The 21,046-nt window shown below is 52.4% G+C and overlaps 11 protein-coding genes across 11 annotated transcripts; 7 read left to right on the top strand and 4 right to left on the bottom strand.

The window, feature by feature from the left end:
* Positions 1 to 319: 319 nt before the first annotated feature.
* J4E82_001958 (uncharacterized protein) lies at positions 320 to 2,839 on the top strand (the record flags this gene model as incomplete). The annotated part of the gene is made up of 1 exon (XM_051728263.1): positions 320 to 2,839. The coding sequence occupies one exon, from the start codon at positions 320 to 322 to the stop codon at positions 2,837 to 2,839; it is 2,520 nt and encodes an 839-aa protein (XP_051592145.1).
* A 168-nt stretch (positions 2,840 to 3,007) lies between these two features.
* J4E82_001957 (uncharacterized protein) lies at positions 3,008 to 4,223 on the bottom strand (the record flags this gene model as incomplete). Its single annotated transcript, XM_051728262.1, has 4 exons — positions 3,008 to 3,626; positions 3,686 to 3,850; positions 3,909 to 4,108; positions 4,170 to 4,223. The coding sequence occupies 4 exons, from the start codon at positions 4,221 to 4,223 to the stop codon at positions 3,008 to 3,010; spliced, it is 1,038 nt and encodes a 345-aa protein (XP_051592144.1).
* A 242-nt stretch (positions 4,224 to 4,465) lies between these two features.
* Positions 4,466 to 5,751, top strand: J4E82_001956 (uncharacterized protein; the record flags this gene model as incomplete). The annotated part of the gene is made up of 6 exons (XM_051728261.1): positions 4,466 to 4,682; positions 4,770 to 4,851; positions 4,910 to 4,989; positions 5,044 to 5,108; positions 5,155 to 5,357; positions 5,430 to 5,751. 6 exons carry the CDS (start codon positions 4,466 to 4,468, stop codon positions 5,749 to 5,751), a joined length of 969 nt encoding a protein of 322 aa, XP_051592143.1.
* A 184-nt stretch (positions 5,752 to 5,935) lies between these two features.
* On the bottom strand, positions 5,936 to 6,844 carry J4E82_001955 (uncharacterized protein; the record flags this gene model as incomplete). The annotated part of the gene is made up of 2 exons (XM_051728260.1): positions 5,936 to 6,322; positions 6,524 to 6,844. The coding sequence occupies 2 exons, from the start codon at positions 6,842 to 6,844 to the stop codon at positions 5,936 to 5,938; spliced, it is 708 nt and encodes a 235-aa protein (XP_051592142.1).
* Positions 6,845 to 8,124: 1,280 nt separating this feature from the next.
* On the top strand, positions 8,125 to 9,266 carry J4E82_001954 (uncharacterized protein; the record flags this gene model as incomplete). The annotated part of the gene is made up of 4 exons (XM_051728259.1): positions 8,125 to 8,254; positions 8,343 to 8,356; positions 8,418 to 8,474; positions 8,526 to 9,266. 4 exons carry the CDS (start codon positions 8,125 to 8,127, stop codon positions 9,264 to 9,266), a joined length of 942 nt encoding a protein of 313 aa, XP_051592141.1.
* Positions 9,267 to 10,384: 1,118 nt separating this feature from the next.
* On the top strand, positions 10,385 to 11,662 carry J4E82_001953 (uncharacterized protein; the record flags this gene model as incomplete). The annotated part of the gene is made up of 6 exons (XM_051728258.1): positions 10,385 to 10,429; positions 10,500 to 10,610; positions 10,663 to 10,750; positions 10,803 to 11,265; positions 11,314 to 11,458; positions 11,522 to 11,662. The coding sequence occupies 6 exons, from the start codon at positions 10,385 to 10,387 to the stop codon at positions 11,660 to 11,662; spliced, it is 993 nt and encodes a 330-aa protein (XP_051592140.1).
* Positions 11,663 to 12,241: 579 nt separating this feature from the next.
* J4E82_001952 (uncharacterized protein) lies at positions 12,242 to 13,078 on the top strand (the record flags this gene model as incomplete). Its single annotated transcript, XM_051728257.1, has 2 exons — positions 12,242 to 12,612; positions 12,673 to 13,078. 2 exons carry the CDS (start codon positions 12,242 to 12,244, stop codon positions 13,076 to 13,078), a joined length of 777 nt encoding a protein of 258 aa, XP_051592139.1.
* Positions 13,079 to 14,934: 1,856 nt separating this feature from the next.
* J4E82_001951 (uncharacterized protein) lies at positions 14,935 to 17,179 on the top strand (the record flags this gene model as incomplete). Its single annotated transcript, XM_051728256.1, has 5 exons — positions 14,935 to 14,980; positions 15,028 to 15,259; positions 15,324 to 15,580; positions 15,630 to 16,392; positions 16,447 to 17,179. 5 exons carry the CDS (start codon positions 14,935 to 14,937, stop codon positions 17,177 to 17,179), a joined length of 2,031 nt encoding a protein of 676 aa, XP_051592138.1.
* A 429-nt stretch (positions 17,180 to 17,608) lies between these two features.
* J4E82_001950 (uncharacterized protein) lies at positions 17,609 to 18,430 on the top strand (the record flags this gene model as incomplete). Its single annotated transcript, XM_051728255.1, has 1 exon — positions 17,609 to 18,430. One exon carries the CDS (start codon positions 17,609 to 17,611, stop codon positions 18,428 to 18,430), a length of 822 nt encoding a protein of 273 aa, XP_051592137.1.
* Positions 18,431 to 18,433: 3 nt separating this feature from the next.
* Positions 18,434 to 19,636, bottom strand: J4E82_001949 (uncharacterized protein; the record flags this gene model as incomplete). Its single annotated transcript, XM_051728254.1, has 1 exon — positions 18,434 to 19,636. The coding sequence occupies one exon, from the start codon at positions 19,634 to 19,636 to the stop codon at positions 18,434 to 18,436; it is 1,203 nt and encodes a 400-aa protein (XP_051592136.1).
* Positions 19,637 to 19,907: 271 nt separating this feature from the next.
* On the bottom strand, positions 19,908 to 20,845 carry J4E82_001948 (uncharacterized protein; the record flags this gene model as incomplete). The annotated part of the gene is made up of 2 exons (XM_051728253.1): positions 19,908 to 20,662; positions 20,710 to 20,845. The coding sequence occupies 2 exons, from the start codon at positions 20,843 to 20,845 to the stop codon at positions 19,908 to 19,910; spliced, it is 891 nt and encodes a 296-aa protein (XP_051592135.1).
* Positions 20,846 to 21,046: the final 201 nt, after the last annotated feature.

Genomic DNA, 21,046 nt, shown 5'->3' with positions numbered 1-21,046 from the left:
TCGTCTGGTGCCCGTTTCCCCAGTCGTTTGCCATGGCCTTGGTATGCCGTCTGGGGGTAGCAGGGCCGATTTTGAGCAGTCGGCTGACTTACCTTTTGGGGGGTCTTGCCTGACAAGTCTAGTGTTCACCCAGCCGAGGTCACGCGCGTGGAGCCATGGTGCTTTAGTCAGGCACACCGTCCCTTCCCCAGACGGACGTGCTTAAGATGAATGACGCCGCCGGCATCTGGCTGCGCCCCGCAATGCCACGACATTCCTCCAGGACGTACACAAGAGGCGTTACCTGACATACATCGTGTTGTCTCATCCACACAGAGCCATGACGAAAGCGCGCTATGACTTCAAGACGCGCCCGGTCGCGCACCCGGACGCCATTGTCGCGGGCGACAAGTACCGCTTTACCATCCTCACCGACGGTCTGCTGCGCTTCGAGTGGGCCGAAGATGGGCGATTCGAAGACCGCGCGAGCACCTTCGCCATCAACCGCAAACTAGCCGTGCCTGACTTCTACGTCTGGGATCGTGGCCACGGCATCGAGATCGTAACCAAGCGCTTCCACGTTGTATACGACAAGAAGAAGTTCAGTGCCGACGGTTTCAAGATCCATCTCAAGGGCAACGTGACGGGCACATGGACATACGGGCAGCCACTCTCCAATCTGGGCGGCACAAACCGTACGCTCGACGGTGTAGATGGCAGGACCAACCTGGGCCCTGGTGTGCTGTCCAGAGAGGGCATGGCCCTTTTGGACGACACCAAATCCATGCTCTTCGAAGATAACGGGTGGATTGCAGGACGCACGAGTGGCGATAGGACAGACCAATACATCTTCATGTATGGCCGCGACTATCGGGAAGCCATGCGCGCCTTCTACGCTGTGTCGGGAAGCCAGCCTCTCCTGCCACGATACGCCATGGGCAACTGGTGGAGTCGATACCACGCCTACGACGAGAAGGAATATCTTGACTTGCACGATCACTTCGACAAAGACGACGTGCCCATGAACGTGGCGGTTGTGGATATGGACTGGCATCTGGTATGGGATTTGCCTGGTGGCGTCAATGGCTGGACCGGATACACATGGAACAAGAAGCTCTTCCCCGATCCCGACGCTTTCATGAAGAAGCTGCACGATCGCGGCATGAAATTGACGCTCAATCTGCATCCAGCAGACGGCTTCCGGCCGCACGAGGAACAATACCCCGAAGTTGCCAAATACCTTGGCATCGACCCACAGTCTAAGCAGACGATTCCTTTCGACTGCACAGACAAGAAGTTTATGGACGCATACTTCGACATCGTACACCACGAGCATGAAGAGCGAGGTGTAGATTTCTGGTGGGTGGACTGGCAACAAGGCAACACGTCCAAGATCCCCGGAGTCGACCCTCTCTGGGTGCTCAACCACTTTCACTTCCTTGATAGTGGTCGTGGTTCTCAGCGCCCTCTGATTCTCTCCCGATTTGGCGGCCCAGGAGCCCAGCGCTACCAGATCGGCTTTTCCGGTGATGCTATCATCACCTGGGACAGTCTGCACTTTCAGCCTGAGTTTACAGCAACTGCGTCCAACATTGGGTATGGTTGGTGGAGCAACGACATTGGTGGCCATACACACGGCTACAAGAATGACGAACTCTACACACGATGGGTACAACTAGGTTGCTGGTCCCCCATTTTGCGCCTACATTCAGACAACAATCCTTTCAACACGCGCGAGCCTTGGCGTTTCAACGAAGAGGCACGCGTCATCGTAGAAGACACCCTACGTTTCCGCCACCGCCTCATCCCATACCTGTACACGATGAACGCGAGGAGTGCGTCTGATGATGAGCCACTTATTCAACCCATGTACTGGGACCACCCCGAGGCTGACGAGGCTTACAACGTGCCCAACCAGTTCCGCTTTGGCTCTGAGATGATTGTTGCCCCCATTACCCAGCCACGCGACCAGACTACGCATCTTGGTGCAGAGAAGCTCTGGCTCCCAGAAGGCCGTTACGTCGACATCTTTACTGGCATTGTATACAACCGTGCCGGCGAACTCACCGTCCACCGTCCCCTAAACTTCGTTCCCGTGCTCGCAAAAGAAGGGTCCATAATCCCCCTCGACGCAGCCTACCGACCCAAATCCGGCTCTCCCAACCCAGAAGGTCTGGAAATCCTCCTTGCTGTAGGCGCAGACGGGTCCTTCACACTTATCGAAGATGATGGCACAGGGCATCTTGTTGACGACGGCGGCTTTTCAATCATCGACGACGAAGGCCAAGAATCAGCCGATGATACTGTGCGCTTCGCACATACACCCATTACCTACAAGCAATCTACTGGCGTCATCAACATTGGCCCTACCACACCTGAAAACCACGCCATTCCCAAGAACCGGTCTTGGAAGATCCGCTTACTGGCTCATACACCCAAGAAGGGTACAGAGATACGCTGCGTCACAACCTCCCCTACTACCAAGAAGCATGCAAAGGTCCTTTCGCACAAGGTTACTCAGGAAAGTAATGGTACGCTCATCACGCTGGATGCTGTACCCACTTCGCATACTATCCATATTGAACTCATGTCTTCTTCATCTCGTTCCTCAACTTCTTCGTCAGGTCCGCAACTTGATGTTATCGATCCGAATCCCAAGCTCTGGGACATCATTGACAAGGCGTGGATTGAAATGGATAAGAAGTGGGATTATTGGAATTGCGTCAATAACGGAGAGCCGGTTTTGAACAAGGTCAGAGCGCTGCAAGGGAGAGGCATGCACAGAGGGTTGCTGGATGCGATGTTGGAGTTGTTGCTGGCGGACGGGAGGTATGCTGGAGAAGAGACGGACGAGTGGTGAAGTTGGTAGTGCGCTCTTGTAGATCTAACGTGCCCGATGTTTAAGAAGAAATGGACGAGTAATTCCTCCTTTGAAAGAAGGTTCTGTCTCAATACATATGTTTGTACATTGCTGCATCAATTCAAGCCCTCTAATGCATCCCACGTAACATCATGCAAGCCAACTGTCCTATGGCCTCATCTCCACCTTGTCCTTGTGGGATTTCATCGCCTCCTTGAACCCATCTCTCTGCAAAATCTCGGCCACCTTATCCATGACCTTGCCCTCTCTCCTCCTACTGTAGTCACCTTCCTTGAGCTCATACCCAGCCCTTGTCGCGTCCTCCAAACTCTCATACTCCCAGATATTCGCCTTCATACCCACACCGTGATACTGATGTTTCTGCAAAAACGCCAACCACGCCTTGATGACATCTGGATGTCCGTCTTGAATCTGGATAAGTCGGCGCATGGTGATACGCTCAAAGTTCTCTTGCGACTTCTTGAAAATGAAATTGGAGCGGGGCACAGTCCAGCGCTCTGTTATCCTTGGGAGGGGAACGGGACCCCGCGCGCAGAGACCCATGTAGTATGCTGCGCGAACGGCGAAGTCGGCGAAGAGGAGAAGGTTGCGGACGTTGTAGGTGCGCAGTTGGAGGTCGCAGGTTGGTACGCCGTATTCGGGGGTGCGGCGTAAGGGGCGGAGATGTACAGCACGGACGTTTATGGGTGTTCGGAGGGCTTCGAGGGCTTCTGCGGTCTTGGGATCGAGGGGTGGTTCGTCGGTGGGAAGGGTGATGTTGTTTTCCCTGGAGCCATTGTTAACGAACTGCGGGGTTGGAACTGGAGTTTGAGAAGGAAGACTGACTTTGCCAGCTTGATAGGTTCTAAACCAGCGCGTTTGTACATCTTTAGCAGACCCAAGTGATCAGGTGTGTTTTGTAGTTCTTTCCACCGCCGTTGTGCGTCTTCGCGCGTCTTGGGCTCCCACTCTTCTTGGTCTTGATTGACTTTTTGCTGGCTTGCGTACAGGCTGTCGAATCGTTAGCAGCCTCTTACTTTGCTACTCCAGTGGGTTCGGCATGTCATACGTCTTGAATTCTTGCGGATTGATCCCAGCATCCTCTAACCGCTGATCAAGTGGCATAGCACTGTTCTCCAGATCCATCTTCAATTGATCCATAAGCTTGACATCCTTGTCTTCTCGTGAATCCCTCTCGTTGTCTTCTTCTGCTCTTCCGCTCTTCGCTCGCGAGAAAGTCTGTGTGCATGGTCGGGGGGCGTGGGCAATCTGTGCAGCGCATTAGCAACCAAGAATTCCTCCTGTAGCAGCGTAATTGCAATAAAAGTACCTTCGCCCTCTTCGCCGGCCCCAGGAAGGAGCGCATACATCGTGGCGCGGCCATTCTTGATATCGTCGCACTCACTACGTCCAACATCGAACTTCTTCCAGAGGGCCGATGGCGCTAGTCACGATTCCGCTTACTGTCTTGGCAACATCGGAATTGGCCGCCGCCTTCCCTCTGTACCCTAGTCGTACCGTCCGAAAATGTCACATGTACGAGGCAGACTATTTCTTTAGATACCGGATTGTACTTCTAACCTCCTTTACTTTTACTCTGTTTCAGCAAACACCACAGCGTTCAAGATGGAGACCATTTCAGACATGGCAGCTGCACCCAACGCCTATGCCCGCGCTACGGAAACGGCCAAATACGTACGCTCACAATTGCCAGAAGCACTGCAATACCCCAAGGTAGCCATCGTGTGTGGCTCTGGATTAGGAGGACTTGCCGAGACGATTGAATCAGAGCCAAAGGTCGAATTGGCTTATGGAACGATTCCCAACTTTCCAAAGAGTACTGGTGAGTACTGGACACTGAAACATGCTATCGCCGAGGACGTGATTCTTCGCATAGCACAAGCTGCGGGGTACTGATATCTTTGTTTAGTCGTAGGACATGCTGGAAAGTTTGTGTTTGGGCACATTGGACCCCAGAAGACGCCTGTCGCGCTTCTTGTTGGACGAGCACAGTGAGTCACCAAAACATCGAGAGACTTTGTTTCGAAACAATGATATTGATATGTTCAGTTTCTATGAGGGACATTCGATGGACCTGGTTACATTCGCCACGCGAGTGTGCAAACTGCTCGGTGTCGAAACCATGATCGGTATGATGAGCTGCCAATCAATGAACGTAATCGACTAGCTAACCAAAAGTGAAGTCACAAACGCAGCTGGTGGTCTTAACCAGACTTACCGCGTAGGAGACATTGTTTGCTTGAACGACGTACGTACCATTCTAACGACGTTGAGCCTACTCTGACTGTGCTTAGCATCTCAACATGGCTGGACTTGTCGGCATTCATCCTCTGCGTGGCCCTAACATCGAGGAGTTTGGCGTTCGTTTCCCACCTCTATCAGATGCCTATGACCTCGACCTGAGGGTGCGGACGCACAAGGCCTGGGCAAAACTAGGGCTGGATAAGCAGCAACGAAAGCTACATGAGGGCGTTTACGCATTTGTAGCAGGACCAACGTATGTCATTCATGTCCTTCTCCTCCCCTCTACTTCGCTATGGGTACCAGACAGCTGCTGACTGTCATCAAGTTATGAGACTCGGGCAGAATGCCGAATGCTCAGTACGCTGGGGGCTGACGTTGTGGGTATGTCAACTGTACCCGAGATCATCGTCGCCAGACACGCTGGAATGCGCATTCTGGCATTCAGTCTAGTAACAAACGTTGCTGTTCTCGAGGCAGGCGCCCGCGGAAATGATGCAGCAATTCAGTCGATGAACAGGGCGGAACTGACCGAGCATCTAAGTCAAGGCAAGGCAAACCACGAGGAGGTGCTGGAAGCCGGACGAGAGGCAGCCAAGGACATGCAGGCTTTGGTCAAGGAGATATTGTCCGATCTCCACAGTCAGTAGCAAGGGTAGCAGTCGCGGGAGGCTATAGCACCAGACGTCAGCGTGCCTTTCCCTGCGATCAACGCGGGTAGGCATAGCACCAAGAAGGTGACCCGATATCCAGAATAGAATATAGCATCCATCCAGTTGGCCAGAGCACGAACCAATCTGGCATCTATTGAGCCAGAATGTGGCCAGGCAGATCTCAAGGCTTGACGACCTTGCCTTTGTTTCGCTTTGCCTTCAACGCCTTGTAGTGGGCCTTCTTGCCACTCGCTTTGGCTGTCTGGATATCCTCGTACTTCCGCTTGAAACGGCCAGTGTCCTGTTCCTGGGCGATAACCTCCTCCAACATGGTCTGCTTGCGGTCCTTGTTCTTCAAGCGGCTGCTGTAGAACTCAGTGGCGCCTTCGATTATGGTACCGACTTGGGAGAATGCGGGAACGTCGCCCTTCTTGTTGTCCTTCTTGTAGTGGCGCTTCGGGTCAAGGACGTTCCTCATCTTGAGAAGCTGTAGGTCTCGGCGCAGTTCTGGGGTGAGGTCGGTCTTGGGCATATTGAACCATTGTGATCCAGCGGTGGCCTTCTTCTCCTGGGCAAAGTTGTTAGCACGGTTGCTGACAAGATGCCAAATAAAACTTGAATGAAGTAATGCCTCAGTGTAACTATGAACTAATGGAGCCTCAGTGGTGCAGGAAGGCAACCAAGACGGCGCCCGAGTCTGCTCAGCTAAAAAATTTGGGATAGATATCATCACAGGCATGCGTATGCATGAAGTGTGGCTTGAACGTACCTCTTGCTTCTGCTTCTTGATCTGGAGCGGATCCTCAATCTTCTTGATGCCGTTAGCCAAAGCCTGCTGCTTCTTGTCGACGAGCTTGGAATGATCTAGGCGCGTGATGTTGCCGTCAGTCTTTTCGTAAGTATCGGCAATATGACCGGGCTGCAGCTTCGGCAGCCTGAACGGAGCATCCGACTTGCTCACGGGCGGCGCTGTGGCTGCCTTTGCGCGCATACGGACAGCAGCTTCATTAAGCAACTCCCGTATTTGCTCATCCGAGAGATCCTCATCGGTATCCTCGGCGAGGAGCGGCTGGTGCGTTGGCAACTCCATGTTGGCGTTGACAGGGAAAAGCAGTGGGAAAATTCGAGGTCGAACTTTTTGTCCCAAGAAGCTCGGACGCACGCTAACCGTTTTGATTCCGTTGCGCTCAGAACCAGATGCCGTTCGCGCAGACTCTCGCACGGTCATGCGCACTCGATGGCATTGGGGTTGCAACATGTCCACCTCTGCTGGTATGCTAGTGCCAACTTGCTCCGATGGTTCGCATCCGCCACGTCAAGCCCACTCGATGAATCTCTCCAAGTCAGCTTCATTTCTGTGCCGTCAGCGTTTGACATATTGGCTTATGACGCGCGCTCGCATACTCTGACGCGGTCGAGAGAATCGAACGACGAACAACTCATCGCTGGCATGGCCTGGTGTCTACAAGGCCAATCAAAAAGCGCCGTCCTGGCCAATCGCGTGCTCATGCCGCATGCTCGTCCAGCTGGGGCGGGACCAAGTTCGTCGCTCTAGCGTGGTGCCTCATGTGAAGTGTGCTGCCCTGGTAGCCTGTGCCGCCTAGGCATGGGTTACGATGCGCTCGAGTCTTGCGCCGCATGGAGATTGAATTGTGACGGGGGCGGCAGGAACATTGCGTCGCTACTGTGCTGTCACCTTGTCGGGCCTTGTAAAGAGATGTGGTGCGACGTGCATATTGCGCATATAAGCATGGCTGGAATGGCGATCGCAGCATCTTCTTCTCTGGAAGAGGCTCTAGCATGAGAGATGCTACGTCAGAACATCGAGCTAAGCTTGCATCTGCCATATACTGCAGCTCCCCTTCGCCAGCATTTCTACTTAATTCTCCGCGTACCTGAGTAACGTTGGGGTCCCTGCTTAGCTGTGGTTCGTTGACTCGTTAGAAACCCACCAACCAAGCATCAACTCCGCGAATATATCCTCGTGCTGGAATTTGATTCGCCGGACCGGAGCATAGGTCAGTCGCGCCCTTGGTTCAACCTCATGAGAGTTGGTGCAATGGGATATAGAGTAATGCTCATCCAACATGGCAGGCCGCACGCAGCAACGCCCTCGCGCCCCAAAAGACAGGTACTTGCGCCTTCCCCGCCCACCTCGCCCCGGCCACTCAGACCGCACCTTTGACGGAATCACGACCTCGCCTTCCTCTCACAACACGCCCACCGCGAGACATTGAGCAGCCATTGGGTGTCGCGCGTCTCTTTCTGCACCATCCCGCGACTGAGGAACAGTTATCGTCCTCCACACGCGCCTCGGACTCACCCAAGACCCTGTCCACCGCGTGACACTTGCGCAACCCAGCCCAAGCCATGGACCAAGTGAACCTCCAGGGCCACGGCCAGCAGAAGATGCGCCAGCAGCCTCAGCAAGCTGCGCCTCGCAAATATGATGGCCAGCAGGGCAACCCGCTCTACGATCCCCAGCAGGGCGGCCACTATGGTAAGTCTGCCCTTCCAGCTGCATGGCACGCGACGCGGCTCAGCCTGTCGCGTCCACCATGATGTCTTGTGCTAACTCTATCTTGCAGGCGCGTCTGCAGCCGTATGTTCTCTCTGCGCATCCGCGCCTACTGCAAACTTGAAGCCGCTGATATTTGGTCCAGATTGCCGCGCAAAACCACGCTCCGGATCCGCAGCTGTTCACCGGTTCCTGGCAGAACGTATGCGCTTACTTCCGTCGTAGCCACCATCACACAAGCTGACAACCATAGGTCAACCAAGGACTCACTGGCAACTACCGCGACATTCTCAACACATACTGGCAGCAACAGGTCACCAAGCTCGAGACGGACGAACATGACTACAAGCTCCACCAGCTTCCGCTTGCTCGGATCAAGAAGGTCATGAAGGCTGACCCAGAAGTAAAGATGATCTCAGCTGAAGCTCCCATCCTTTTTGCCAAAGGCTGTGACATCTTCATCACCGAGCTCACAATGCGCGCCTGGATTCATGCAGAGGAGAACAAGCGCCGCACCCTTCAGCGCTCCGACATCGCCTCGGCCCTGTCAAAGTCAGACATGTTCGACTTTCTCATAGACATCGTCCCCCGCGAAGAGGCTCATCCCCACAAGAGGAGTGCGGGTCAAAACGCAGCTGTCCAATCGTCGGCAGCAGTCGTACCTCCCGGCGGCATGCCTCAGCCGGTGCACGCGCAGCATTCCATGGCCCCGCCAGACTATGGTATGCCTCAGCATCTAGCACAGCAGGAAGACTACCAGCAACCTCCCATGTACCCAGGCCCGGTGCAAGGCGACCCCAGAGCTTATGCGCAACAGCCCATGTTCGATCCCAACGTCTACACTGGCTACCCAATGGGTCAGCAACCGCAGATGTACTCCGTTGGCCAACGTGGGCCTGACCCGAATGCAGGCGACCCACAGGGCTATGGTCGCTATGGAGAGGCTGACCCTGACGACGACGCACAGGGCGAGCGGGTTGATGCTGACAGTTAGAAGCTAGGAGCTCACCCAGCACTTGTTGAACTGGTCCTCAAAGGTCTAAGGGCGGCGTGTCCCATGTTCTAATGGGCAACGAATTCGTGGATGGGACGAGGCCGGCATGCAGATACAGATACAACTACCTTTTCAGAGGCTCTTGTTGGATGCCCTGGCCCTATGACAGAATTTGATACGGCGTTTAGGTGTAGTGTTTTGGAACGGCCGCGGATCGGCTACTTTGCGGCAGCCTCACGAGCAGATATCCATGATAGAATAACAGCTAGCTTCCATGATTGTCATGTCCATTCATCATCAGCACAGTGAAGCATGCGTTCGCGGCCTCGGCGCGCGGAAGTGGAAACGTCATTAGCAGCATCCCGATCCGCCCCGGTAACTAAACTGGCTGAACATGACCTCGGTCAGCCAGGGTCCAAGATCCACATCACATCACGTCCTGAAGATCTATGCACAAAAAAGATGGTACCGAGACGACCTACGGTCTAACGAGCCGCGCAAGTGGATTGCGGTCGCTAATCAAGCAACCCGAAGACGATTTGTTATTTGATGCGAGGTTTCTCACACATTCACAAGCGGCCGAACTACTACTTACCGCACGCGGGCTAACAGACCATCTTCTCCAACCTATGGGTCTGTACCTGCATCTGTTAACTAGCAGACATCCGACCTCTTCCGATCGCTCGAGGCACCGAGGCTCATGGTTGCGTGCTTGGCTGTCACGGGCAAAGTATGAAGATGCGCTCCAGATTTGGATCTATCAATTCATGAACCTCTGTATGTGAGGCTGAATCTTCTCTACCAAGATCTCAACAAGCACCCACGAAACTAGAAGCGTCACAAAGCTAGCCAGACTGCACCGGAGAGCGCATTAGACTGCCATTAGCTTGAAGCGCATCCCAGACATACTCCCGCCGGTACCCCGCGAAAGTGGGCCCGTGCTCCCACCCCACCTTCCTGGGTCCAACAGAACGGGCTCGTGGTGTGCAGCTCTTACCTACTTTACTCCAAGCCACCTCCTGCTTTCTTTCTCTCACCGACTCTTCCATTCCTCTTTCAATCTCCCTTTTCAATCATCACCTCTACAACCCCTCTCCTTTTAAACAACTTACATCACAATGGTCAAAGCCGTAGTAGCCGGAGCCGCAGGAGGCATTGGACAGGTACGAGCCCGAGAGTACCGCAGGGACTTATATCTCCGCATTGAAGCCGGTACTGACTTATCCTCGACAGCCCCTTTCTCTGCTCCTCAAGTCCTGCCAACACGTCACTGAGCTCGCCCTCTACGATGTCGTAAACACACCAGGTGTCGCTGCCGATCTCTCGCACATCTCAACCCCAGCAGTATGAGCTAGCTCTAGCCCCGCATATACACAGATATACTGAAGCTAGACAGACTGTTACAGGCTTCCTGCCCAAGGAGGAAGGTCTCCAAAAGGCCCTGACCGGCGCTGACGTCGTTGTCATCCCTGCCGGTATTCCTCGTAAGTCAGACTGTTACTATTGCACGAGTACCACAAGCTAATGGGTGCTCAGGCAAGCCGGGTATGACCCGTGACGATCTCTTCAAGATCAACGCTGGTATCGTACAGGGTCTCATCGAGGGCGTTGCCAAGTACTGCCCAAAAGCATTCGTGCTTGTCATCTCCAACCCTGTCAACTCGACCGTTCCCATCGCCGCCGAGGTCCTCAAGAAGGCTGGTGTATTCGATCCCAAGAGACTCTTCGGTGTCACCACCCTTGATGTTGTCCGTGCCGAGACCTTTGTCGCTGAGATTACTGGCGAGAAGAACCCTGGAAACCTGAACATCCCGGTCATTGGTGGTCACTCAGGAGAGACCATTGTTCCTCTTTTCAGCCAGTCAAAGCCGAGTGTCAACATCCCCGCTGACAAGATGGATGCTCTTGTAAACCGTGTTCAATTCGGTGGTGACGAGGTCGTCAAGGCAAAGGAGGGCGCTGGCTCAGCCACTCTTTCCATGGCTTACGCTGGATACCGGTAGGTTTCATTTGCAAAGTCTTCCATGCTCTAGCTAACGACGGACAGCTTCGCCGAGAAGGTCATCAAGGCCTCCAAGGGCGAGAAGGGTATTGTCGAGCCCAGCTACGTCTACCTCCCTGGTGTCGAGGGTGGAGATGCCATTGCCAAGGCCACTGGTCTTGACTTCTTCTCCGTCCCCATTGAGCTTGGTGTAAGTAGACACGAAATCTTTAATTCCAGCTTGTGTCCGTAAGATAGCTAATTCTCTCGACAGGCCGGAGGTGCCGAGAAGGCCATTGATGTCGTTAGCAGCGCCAACGATGCAGAGAAGAAGCTTCTCCAGGCCTGCTACGACGGCTTGAAGGGCAACATCAGCAAGGGCGTCGAGTTCGTCGCGAACCCTCCCGCCAAGTGAGTATACTCGGATATCGGTACCACTTGACTGCAAGCTCATGTGCGCCGTCCGCAGATAGATTATAAGCCGCCATGAAGCGAATGAGAGATGACACCACGAGAACATGCCTTGGTATGTGCGTGGATCCACGCCAATCTGAGCAAAAATATGAATGATTTGACGATACCATACTATGAGGTATCAAAGTGATATGCATTGCCTATCTGAATCCTACCCGGAACGTGCGGTGATGTTGATAAGCATTCATGGCGCTTGTCGAGACATGACATGACGAACCCTTGCAATTGATCGACCGCGGCTCTAAGCAACCCGCGTGCACGTCTGAACTCCAACACCAGCACACCGCAATAGACCCCCACACTTCGCCCAGGCTGTAATCACAACCTGTTGACCTACGAACAAACACCTAGATATTAGCGAAAACTGAACTACCGCATATATCCGAGCCGCCGTTGTAGCCCGCTTTACATCGAAGCGCGCGCATCTTCTTCGCGCACCGAACCTACTCCCACCATCACCCGTGGACCAAGCTACCCTATTACTCGTCTGAGCGCATAAACACGCAAACCACTCTTCAACATGGCGCAAGCCAATCCCTCTGCACCGAACGAGCCCTCCACATCCTATGTCGACCCCACGTTCTCACTAGTGAACACATCGTGTCTCGATCTCTTACTCATAGAGCTTGTACCTATGGCATATCGCATAACAGCTGATCTCGCCGCACGAGAAGAGGAGTGGATTCATGGATCGTCGGCCACAAAGCCAAAACGATTGTCGGGCACAAGCAACGACGCGTCAAGCACGGCAGCAGGCACAGCAAGAGGAACAGATGGCGGGCCGGTGGGGGGAGGAGGCACTGCAACAGTGGACGAGGAAGAAGCAAGAGAAGCTGTTTTCCATCGACTAGAGAACTTGGGGTACAGGGTCGGATTGGGTGTGGTTGAACGGTACATCCGTCCCTCAAGTCATACTTGGGCTCTCAAGATCCTTGCTAACGTTCGACACAGATTCTCCCGAGACGCACCTCGACCAACTACACCTCTCGACTGCATCAAATTTCTGTGCAAAGATCTCTGGACGCTCCTCTTTAGAAAGCAGATTGATAACCTCAAAACCAATCACCGTGGCATCTACGTCCTCACGGACAATACCTTCAAACCCCTCGGCCGCATGTCGTTTGATACAAAGAAATATGACGCCACCATGCAAGCAGCACTAGTAGCACAAACAGGCGATGTAGCGCTAGGTCGGGACGCGAATAGCCAGGCCAGGGTTCAGCCATTCCTGTACTTCCCAGCTGGTCTGATAAGAGGCTGTCTTGCAAGCTTGGGCATACAAGCGACAGTCACGGCAGAGAGTGCTGCGCTGCCCGGAGCTACGTTCCAGATCCGGACTGCGGGAGCGAAGAGCTAAGAGAATGGGCGAAGCGGTATACCATCCGTTTTTCAGCGGCATTGTGCGGCGTTGAAGGGTCCTATCGAGTTGATGTACTTGAGTGGCCATGGGATTACTTCCGGCGAATAACCGCTTGGGTCAAAAGGCGGCCTCTCACGCTTATGCGTGGTTATCCGCATAGCTATGCCATCTTACAACAACTGCAGTAAAGAAGAAAAACTATCGACTCAGCACACCGATTGTAGTCAGCACGCCCGTACTTTCTAACCATCCTTACTTTACAATCAGGTCAGCCCTAAATAAACGCCGTGTTGTCTTAGCAACCTACATATCTTCAGCCTGGCGTGTACAACGTCCTCCAGTATGTACGGTACGTACGGAAACTCAAATATGCCGGCTCTCTCGAGTATGAGCCTGATAGCTGAAGCTGTTTCCCCTCAACCATACGAACAAGAAGTCATGGTAGCACATCATGACTCAAAGACGATATCTTGACACATGTCTCAGCCTCACCTGCAGATTGATAAACTCTCACCCACATGCATTCTTCCTGTTCGTCTTGATTTCATTGGTCTAAGCCCAAGCGCTCGTCTCGGATCTCACAAAACATTCTAGTGGTCTAGTTAGCATCGCAATACTGCATCACTAGGCTATTGCCTCCAATAAAGATAATGTTCTCCGTAAGATCAAGCGATCCACCTTTACGAGGAAGAAGAGTGTAGGTCAGAGGACTGCGTGGCCGGTTCGGGGTGTGGGAGATATCAGGTGTATCCATGACCCGGAGAAAGCCAGGCAGCAGAAGTCCGCATGGTAAGAACGGGTAGTCGGATTCAATGTGCGTCCTCTCGAGTCGGGCGTTCTTGTCCTGGGTAGAATGCATATACTATACAACTACGCGGCGATTTTCGGGGATCTTTCCAAGGGAGTCAAGAGGCCATGCAATCCCGGTTCGGTTCTGGAGACAAAGGCATCTGGCTTGTAGCAGCGGCAGCGTTCCAGCAAGCTGTCAGTGAGCTTGACGGCATTGAAGCTTCCTAAGAGCGCTACAGTAGCTGCAGGAACGGTGCGCTCGAGATATGGACGAGACATGAGGAGCTGAAGCTATTCATTATGGGACTAACCAACGACGTCGAAATGCTGAATATTGTCACATGTACCGAAGTAACGGGATACAGATTTACACCACTATTCATTGACATCGCCTGGAAATATTAAGTTCACGCTCTCCAAATCTACTTATCTGACTCCAATTGGAGCTGTTAAGTAGCTCCAACTTTCACCCCAGCGATTCGTCGTTCGCGGGGTAGATTGCTAACCGAGCAGGGGGTTTATCAATTGCTCGACGTGCCGCTTTCGGCAGCTGCATCCCTACCTCAAACATGACATCACGGCCTTAGCAACAAGCATCTCAGCGGCAGGCCTACTGCTAGCATGTTTCTTATCTCGACTTGACGAACAGTTATCGGAGACGTCGTCGCGTTGGAAGCGTTTCACGCAGCCCAAGTACGCCGCACAGCTAGGCAATCTAATTGGACAGACTATCCGTCATGGTCTCGTACATGCGGAGATTTCTCGATTCTGGCTTATCGCACGAGGCGCCCATGTCGTACCGTTGGATCGTCGCTGCAACTACTATTTTGCAACCCGTTTTGCCTATCACACCAATCGAGGTTGAGCATCATGTTGTACTATCGCCGCGGAAACGCCGTAGGCGGCGAACTGCTCCTCGAGTATAATGGCAGTATCTCTACAGACCCTGGTCGGTATTTGGAGTCGGTATGGCTGTAGAGAATATGTTAATATAATCGCTTTCCTAGAAACAGAGAACCTGAGGAGTTTTCCAGCCTCTACATCCACTTGTTGAAGCCTTCACAATGGCAGACACGACCAAGATACCTCTCCCAGTGGGAGCCGGCTATGGTACGTTCCCTACAATTTCACCCAATGATCACAGCTGAACCTTCCAGGCGTCGTCGTTGGCATCGGCTTCTTCTTCGCTTTTCTCATGATGGGAATCTCGTGGCTCCAAAATAGATACACACGCTACTCAACACAATCATCCGAAGAGTTCAACACTGCGTCGCGCTCAGTCAAACCCGGTCTCATCGCTTCTGGTATCGTTTCTGCATGGACCTGGGCTGCCACTCTGCTCCAATCCTCTACCGTAGCATACCAATATGGGGTCGCAGGACCGTTCTGGTAAGTTTTGCCTATACGAAATGCATGTGAGACATACACTGACTTCGTATCTTCAAATCTGCAGGTACGCTGCTGGGGCTACAGTTCAGATTCTCATGTTCTCGATCCTGGCTTGCAAGGTCAAGCAGAATGCGCCGAGATGTCATACATACCTTGAAATCGTAAAAGCGAGATACGGGACGGTTGCACATCTAGTGTTTATGGTCTTCGCGTTTGTGACGAACATTTTGGTGGGCAGCCAGCTCTTGTTGGGCGGAAGTGCAGTCGTCACTAGCTTGACGGGCATGCCGGTGTATGCTGCTGTATTCTTGATTCCAGTTGGTGAGTAATGTCTGAGAAGTCTATTCCGGAGATGTGCTAACAGAGACAGGTGTCTGTGCCTACGTTATCCTCGGTGGTCTGCGAGCGACTTTTATCTGCGACTACAGCCACACCTTGATCCTTATGATCATCATCCTCTATTTTATGTTCAACGCATACGCTATCAGCCCTCTAATCGGCTCACCCAGCGAGATGTACGAGCTGCTCAAAAAAGCTGGGACCCAACGCCCAGTCAGTGGGAATCAGGACGGCTCATACGTCACTTTGAAGTCGAACTTTGGCTTAATATTCGGTGTCATCCAATTATGCTCTGGATCTGGAACCGTTTTCCTTGATCAAGCCTACTGGCAGCGTGCGATCGCCTCCAAACCTTCTACTGCCGTACGGGCGTATCTCCTAGGAGGGATTGCCTGGTTCGCTATCCCATTCGGCTTTTCGACAACGCTTGGTCTTGCAGCTGTGGCGCTCACCGATAATCCACGCTTTCCCACTTACCCAGAGGTACCTACCTCTGGCCAAATCTCATCCGGTCTAGCGGCGGCCTTCGCTGCGGAGACATTGATGGGACAGGGAGGTGCTGTTGCACTGCTGGTGGTTCTCTTCATGGCAGTCACGTCATGCGCGTCTGCAGAACTCATCGCCGTTTCTTCGTTGCTGACATTCGACGTTTACAAGGAATACGTTTCGCCCAAAGCTTCACCAAAGCAGTTGGTCTTCGTTTCGCACATTATGATATGCGTTTTCGGATTGATCATGTCTGTGTTCGCCTGCATCTGGAATGCGGCATCGATCGATCTTGGATGGCTTTTCCTGTACGTTTTCCCCTATCTCATGGCTACTATATCATCTTTACTAACATGTTGAAGCGTTATGGGTTTGCTAATCGGTGGCGCTGTGTTCCCGACCGCCTTCGCCATAACATGGCGGAAACAAAGCAAAGTTGCCGCTATATCTGGTTGTCTCTCTGGTCTTGCCGCAGGTCTCACTGCATGGTTAGCGACTGCAAAGAGTTATTACGGCGAGATCACTGTAGAGACTACTGGCATGTCATATCCAACGCTCGCAGGCAATCTGGCAGCGATCATGACCGGACTCATTGTAACAACCACAATCACTTTGATCAAGCCGGACAATTTCGACTGGGAAATCACTCGTGCTATCAACGCCGTCGTTACAGATGGAGTAGATAACGCTGCAACGCCGAGAGATGCTTCCACACCCGAACTCTCTGATGCTGGCGAAAAGAAGATTGCAGCCGATGCCACCACACAACCCGAAGCAGCCGCAGCAGAGCTTCCACATCATCTAGCTCCCCCACTAGAGGAGGAAGACGACCCTTCCACACTCCGTCGTGCTTTCAAGCTCGCCTGTATCTCCGCATTCCTGTTGACCTTCATCTTGGACTTCCTTCTCCCCATGCCCATGTTCTTCTCGCACTACATCTTCTCTCAGGGCTTCTTCACTGCATGGGTGGTAGTAAGCTTTATTTGGGTATTTGCCAGTAGTGCGATTAGTTGTCTGTTGCCAATCTGGGAGACCCGAGGGAGTTTTGCGAGACTGTTTAGGAAGATTGGTGAGGATCTCAGGAAGAAAAGTTGAACTGTGAATTACAGACTTTAAATAAGGCTTGTCTACATTTAGTTTATGTGAATAGGAATACTATCCAGAGAAACAGTCAAAAGTATGTATAGATTCGTATCTTGACATGAGACTGAACGCAGATGTCGCATTTGTCATAAAAAGCTATGGATCGAACGACATAGCGTTCAACAAGACAATGACTATTATCTCGTCCGCGCTGCTCAGAAAAATCTACTAAGTAGCCCTTAGTTAAAACATTTTCATCATAAAATTCCCAGACAGATCAAAGCAAGGTAGGTCGCCCTTGCACCCTTTCTAAACCATGGTACTACTAGCTCATGCATTATTAAGACTCATCGCCATGTCCTCTACCACCTATGTTCCAGAAACAGAGACACCTCTATTTCATGTTCACCAAGGAACACGAATACATACTCAGCAGACAGAATGGGTAAGCGCAAACCCTACCCTTCAGGTCGACCCGCAAAGAAGAGTGTAGCTGCAAGAGGAGAAGAAGTGCAAGGAACGATATTCTTCTACATGCCTAAGGAAAAGCCGTACGGTGTTTTTTGCCAATGGCATACCAGCCCGTTCAGCATACCCATCGCCTCACTGCAGTGGCTCGTTGACATGGCGCCTTCACCACCAACACCTCGAACTGCGTCTTCGTTGATTCTAAATCTCACAACCTCTATACGAACAACGTCTACAGAATCCTCGACTATCCTCTCTACTCACACCGTATCAAACTCAACCATACTATTTACTTGCGCCGAGCAATCCTACATGTTCTGTAAAGCCGTCTATTTCTCGGACGCCAACACTGCCCGTCTTATCCTCTTGACTTCAGACCCTAAAGAACAAAAGAAGCATGGTCAGAAGGTCAAGAACTTCGATTTCGATGAATGGGGAAGAGTGAAAAGTAGGGTTGCTAGAGTGGGGAATTGGTACAAGTATACGGATACTAAGAATAAACATATGAGGAGTGTCTTGCTAGGGACACAAGGAAGAGAAATAGCAGAAGCAGCTCGGAGAGATCGTATCTGGGGGATCGGATACAGATCAGATGAAGCAGAAACGTACAGAGATTCTTGGGGAGAGAATCTGTTAGGGAGGTGTTTGATGGATGTAAGAGATAGGATTGTGGAAATTGACAAAAAGATGGCAGAAAGGGACATGGGAGGGAATGAGGACTGGGAGTGGGACGGACTGCTAGGCGATGAGGAGGCTTTCGAATGGTCTGCTGGTGCTGAAGTCCCAGAAAGATGAGATTTAGAGTTCCTCCACCTCTCCCTCTTGAGGCCGTGGCCCATGCCTCTCCAAATCCTCAACCACCAACCTCGCCACTATCGCATGTCCCTTTGGTCTCAGATGGAAAACTCTCTTATAGCTATCCGGCAACAACCAATGGATCGAATCGCCCAACCATCCTTCTTTTTCTATTCCTCCGTCTTTTCCTCCTTTCGTCTTGTTCACAAATCCCTTGTCAGGGTTAAATGTCCAGTCAGGATGCTGCTCGAGCGTCTTATTGATATCCCTCGCGATGCCGCCCTGGAATGAGTGTTTAGGTACATCGTCGCCAGTGCGGTTCTGTAGTGCAGTCTTATTCTCGCCTGTATCGACGGTGTTCCACTCGTAGAATGCCAAACCGAGGCGATTGGGATCAGGTTCTAGGACGTCTTTTTCGCAGTACCGACCGCGTGCTGCAGAGATGTGGGCGTCATAGTCTATGAAACGGACATTTGGGCCGGCATCTTTTACAGCTTTGGATAGTATGGTGTTGACGTTGTGGACCATATCGTTCAGTTCCAATCTCAATTCGCGTTTGAGATATTGTTTCGTCCATTCCACGTCTTTCCAGACGGCCCAGGTTACGTTGTCGCATGTTTCGTCATCAGTGCCGAAAAAGCCTGCGTAGCCTGTGTAATAGATAATGCCATGTTCTAGATTCATCTTCGGCTTCGCAGCTTCAATGAGCAGTGTCACGTTATGATAGAGTTCCGTTTCATTCGCGATCTTCGTGCGCGCTTCATCAATGGCTTGTCGGCATGAGTCTTCGGCTGACATGTAGAACTGGTATACGCAGTTACTCAGTATAGGTGTTAGCCCGATATCGTTTCCGCCGGCGGACATAGTGAGCAAGTCTAGGTTATCCTGCAAAGCAGGAATCTGCTTTTCGAGGATCTCGGTGCTTGTAGCGCCAGAGCAAGCGAGGAACTGGTGTGTTCGGTTAGGGTTATCACCGAGGAGAGAGGTTTGAAGGATGTTTGGATATGATTGTGCATATCTCGAGCATAGCCAGTCGAGGCGGTCTCCTGACCCGAGACCGGCGGAGTAGGAGTCGCCTACTGAGGCGAAGCGTTGGATCCATGGGAATTTGAGGACAGTCTCGTTAACACGAGATTGTACTGCACTATTGAAGAAATCGGGAAAGATGGTAACTAAGAGCCACTTGTTGAAGTCAAGAATAAACATGGTGCCAGCACTAGGAACGTGTATAGTTTGAGTAGAATGTAGGATGCGAGTCCCTACGAGGGTATCATTAAGCAGTATGACAATGATGCATGTGGACGGCAAACATATCAAGAGGTTCTTCTTGTCGTTGTTGCCTTGTCGTGCCGGTGGAGCGCGGCCGTCACGCGCCGTAAGCTGAACTCTTCATGCGCGAATCGAGGGCGCACGCGGTGATGATTGGACCACGAGTGGCTGAAATCAACATTTAGCTCAACACCATCTCGACAGGTCTTTATGAGTTGAAGATCCTAGAATACAGCTTCTCATGTCTTCCAACCCAAAGATCCATGACTGGCACACTCTGCCCCGCATCTTGGACTGTCTTGTCCCACCCCTCATCAACCAGCCCACGTATCCTGTCCTGCAGCTCGGCGCTTGCCAGTACCGCTTGCGCTTGGTAAGGGCCCATAACGCTCGCCCTCACAGCGGCACTCACTACAGTCCGCGCATGTGAGAAGAGGAACAAGTAGGCGGCTTGTTGCAGCGGAACGGCCAGAATGCTAGTAACAAGTCCCCAAAGCGGCGCGAGATGCACGTTGATGAGTTCCGAAGTACGCAGGGCAGCGGAAAACGACTTGAGCGCGCTGATAGCCGCTTCGCTACTCATTGTTCCATGCATAGCATCTTGAGACGCGTGGTCCTTAGGCGTGTTGTACTGCGTCCGAAAGCTGCGGTCCCAAACTGCAAGTAACGCGCGCCCCTGTGCTATGCTCGCCCGTCGCGCAACAGTGCACGGTGTACTCGCGTCGAAGTCATTGTCCAACGTCTCAATGTCCTCTGGGTGGCGGTAGCCGGCCAGGACGTAGGGGAGCGATGTGCTTGCGAGGGTCGAAAGCGATAAGCGGAGGAAAGTGTGGAACGCGGGTAGCTGTGACGCCGACGGCGGCGACGGCTTGTGATGGGCGAGGTACGACTCTAGTCCGCTGCTAAAGGCGAAAGAGCCGAGTGGCAGGGCAGAGTCTGCGAGCAGAAGAAGAGCGTGCAGTGCTGCGCATGTTAACAGCTGTGGTGGCAGGTGTGCCGCGATAACGGACCTGCGTCGTTGGCGGGCGATGAATGTGTCGCTGGGACATTGTCTGGATTCAGTCGGGCTTTCGCATTGTGTAAACGTCTTTCAAGATCTTCAATCTCCTCCTGGAGGGCTTTCTCATCTGAAGACGGTTGTGTCATCGTGTGAGTCGGAGCGAAGACGCAGCTACTGTAGGGTACAACCTGCGGCTCGGCGACATTTCCGAACATAGACGAGTATCCATTTGGGCGCATGCATAGTCTTTACACATGCATCAAGTCTAGTCTGAAAGCAGGCATATATCTCATTGTTGTTCCATTCCATTTCGTAGCATCAAAATATATAGTCATGATAATCGTAGT

Source organism: Alternaria postmessia, assembly GCF_024291825.1.
Source record: "Alternaria postmessia strain BMP 2775 chromosome Unknown scaffold_7, whole genome shotgun sequence".
NCBI lineage: Eukaryota > Fungi > Ascomycota > Dothideomycetes > Pleosporales > Pleosporaceae > Alternaria > Alternaria postmessia.
Note: the sequence above shows the minus strand (reverse complement) of the source record. Positions and strands in the feature narration are given on the sequence as shown.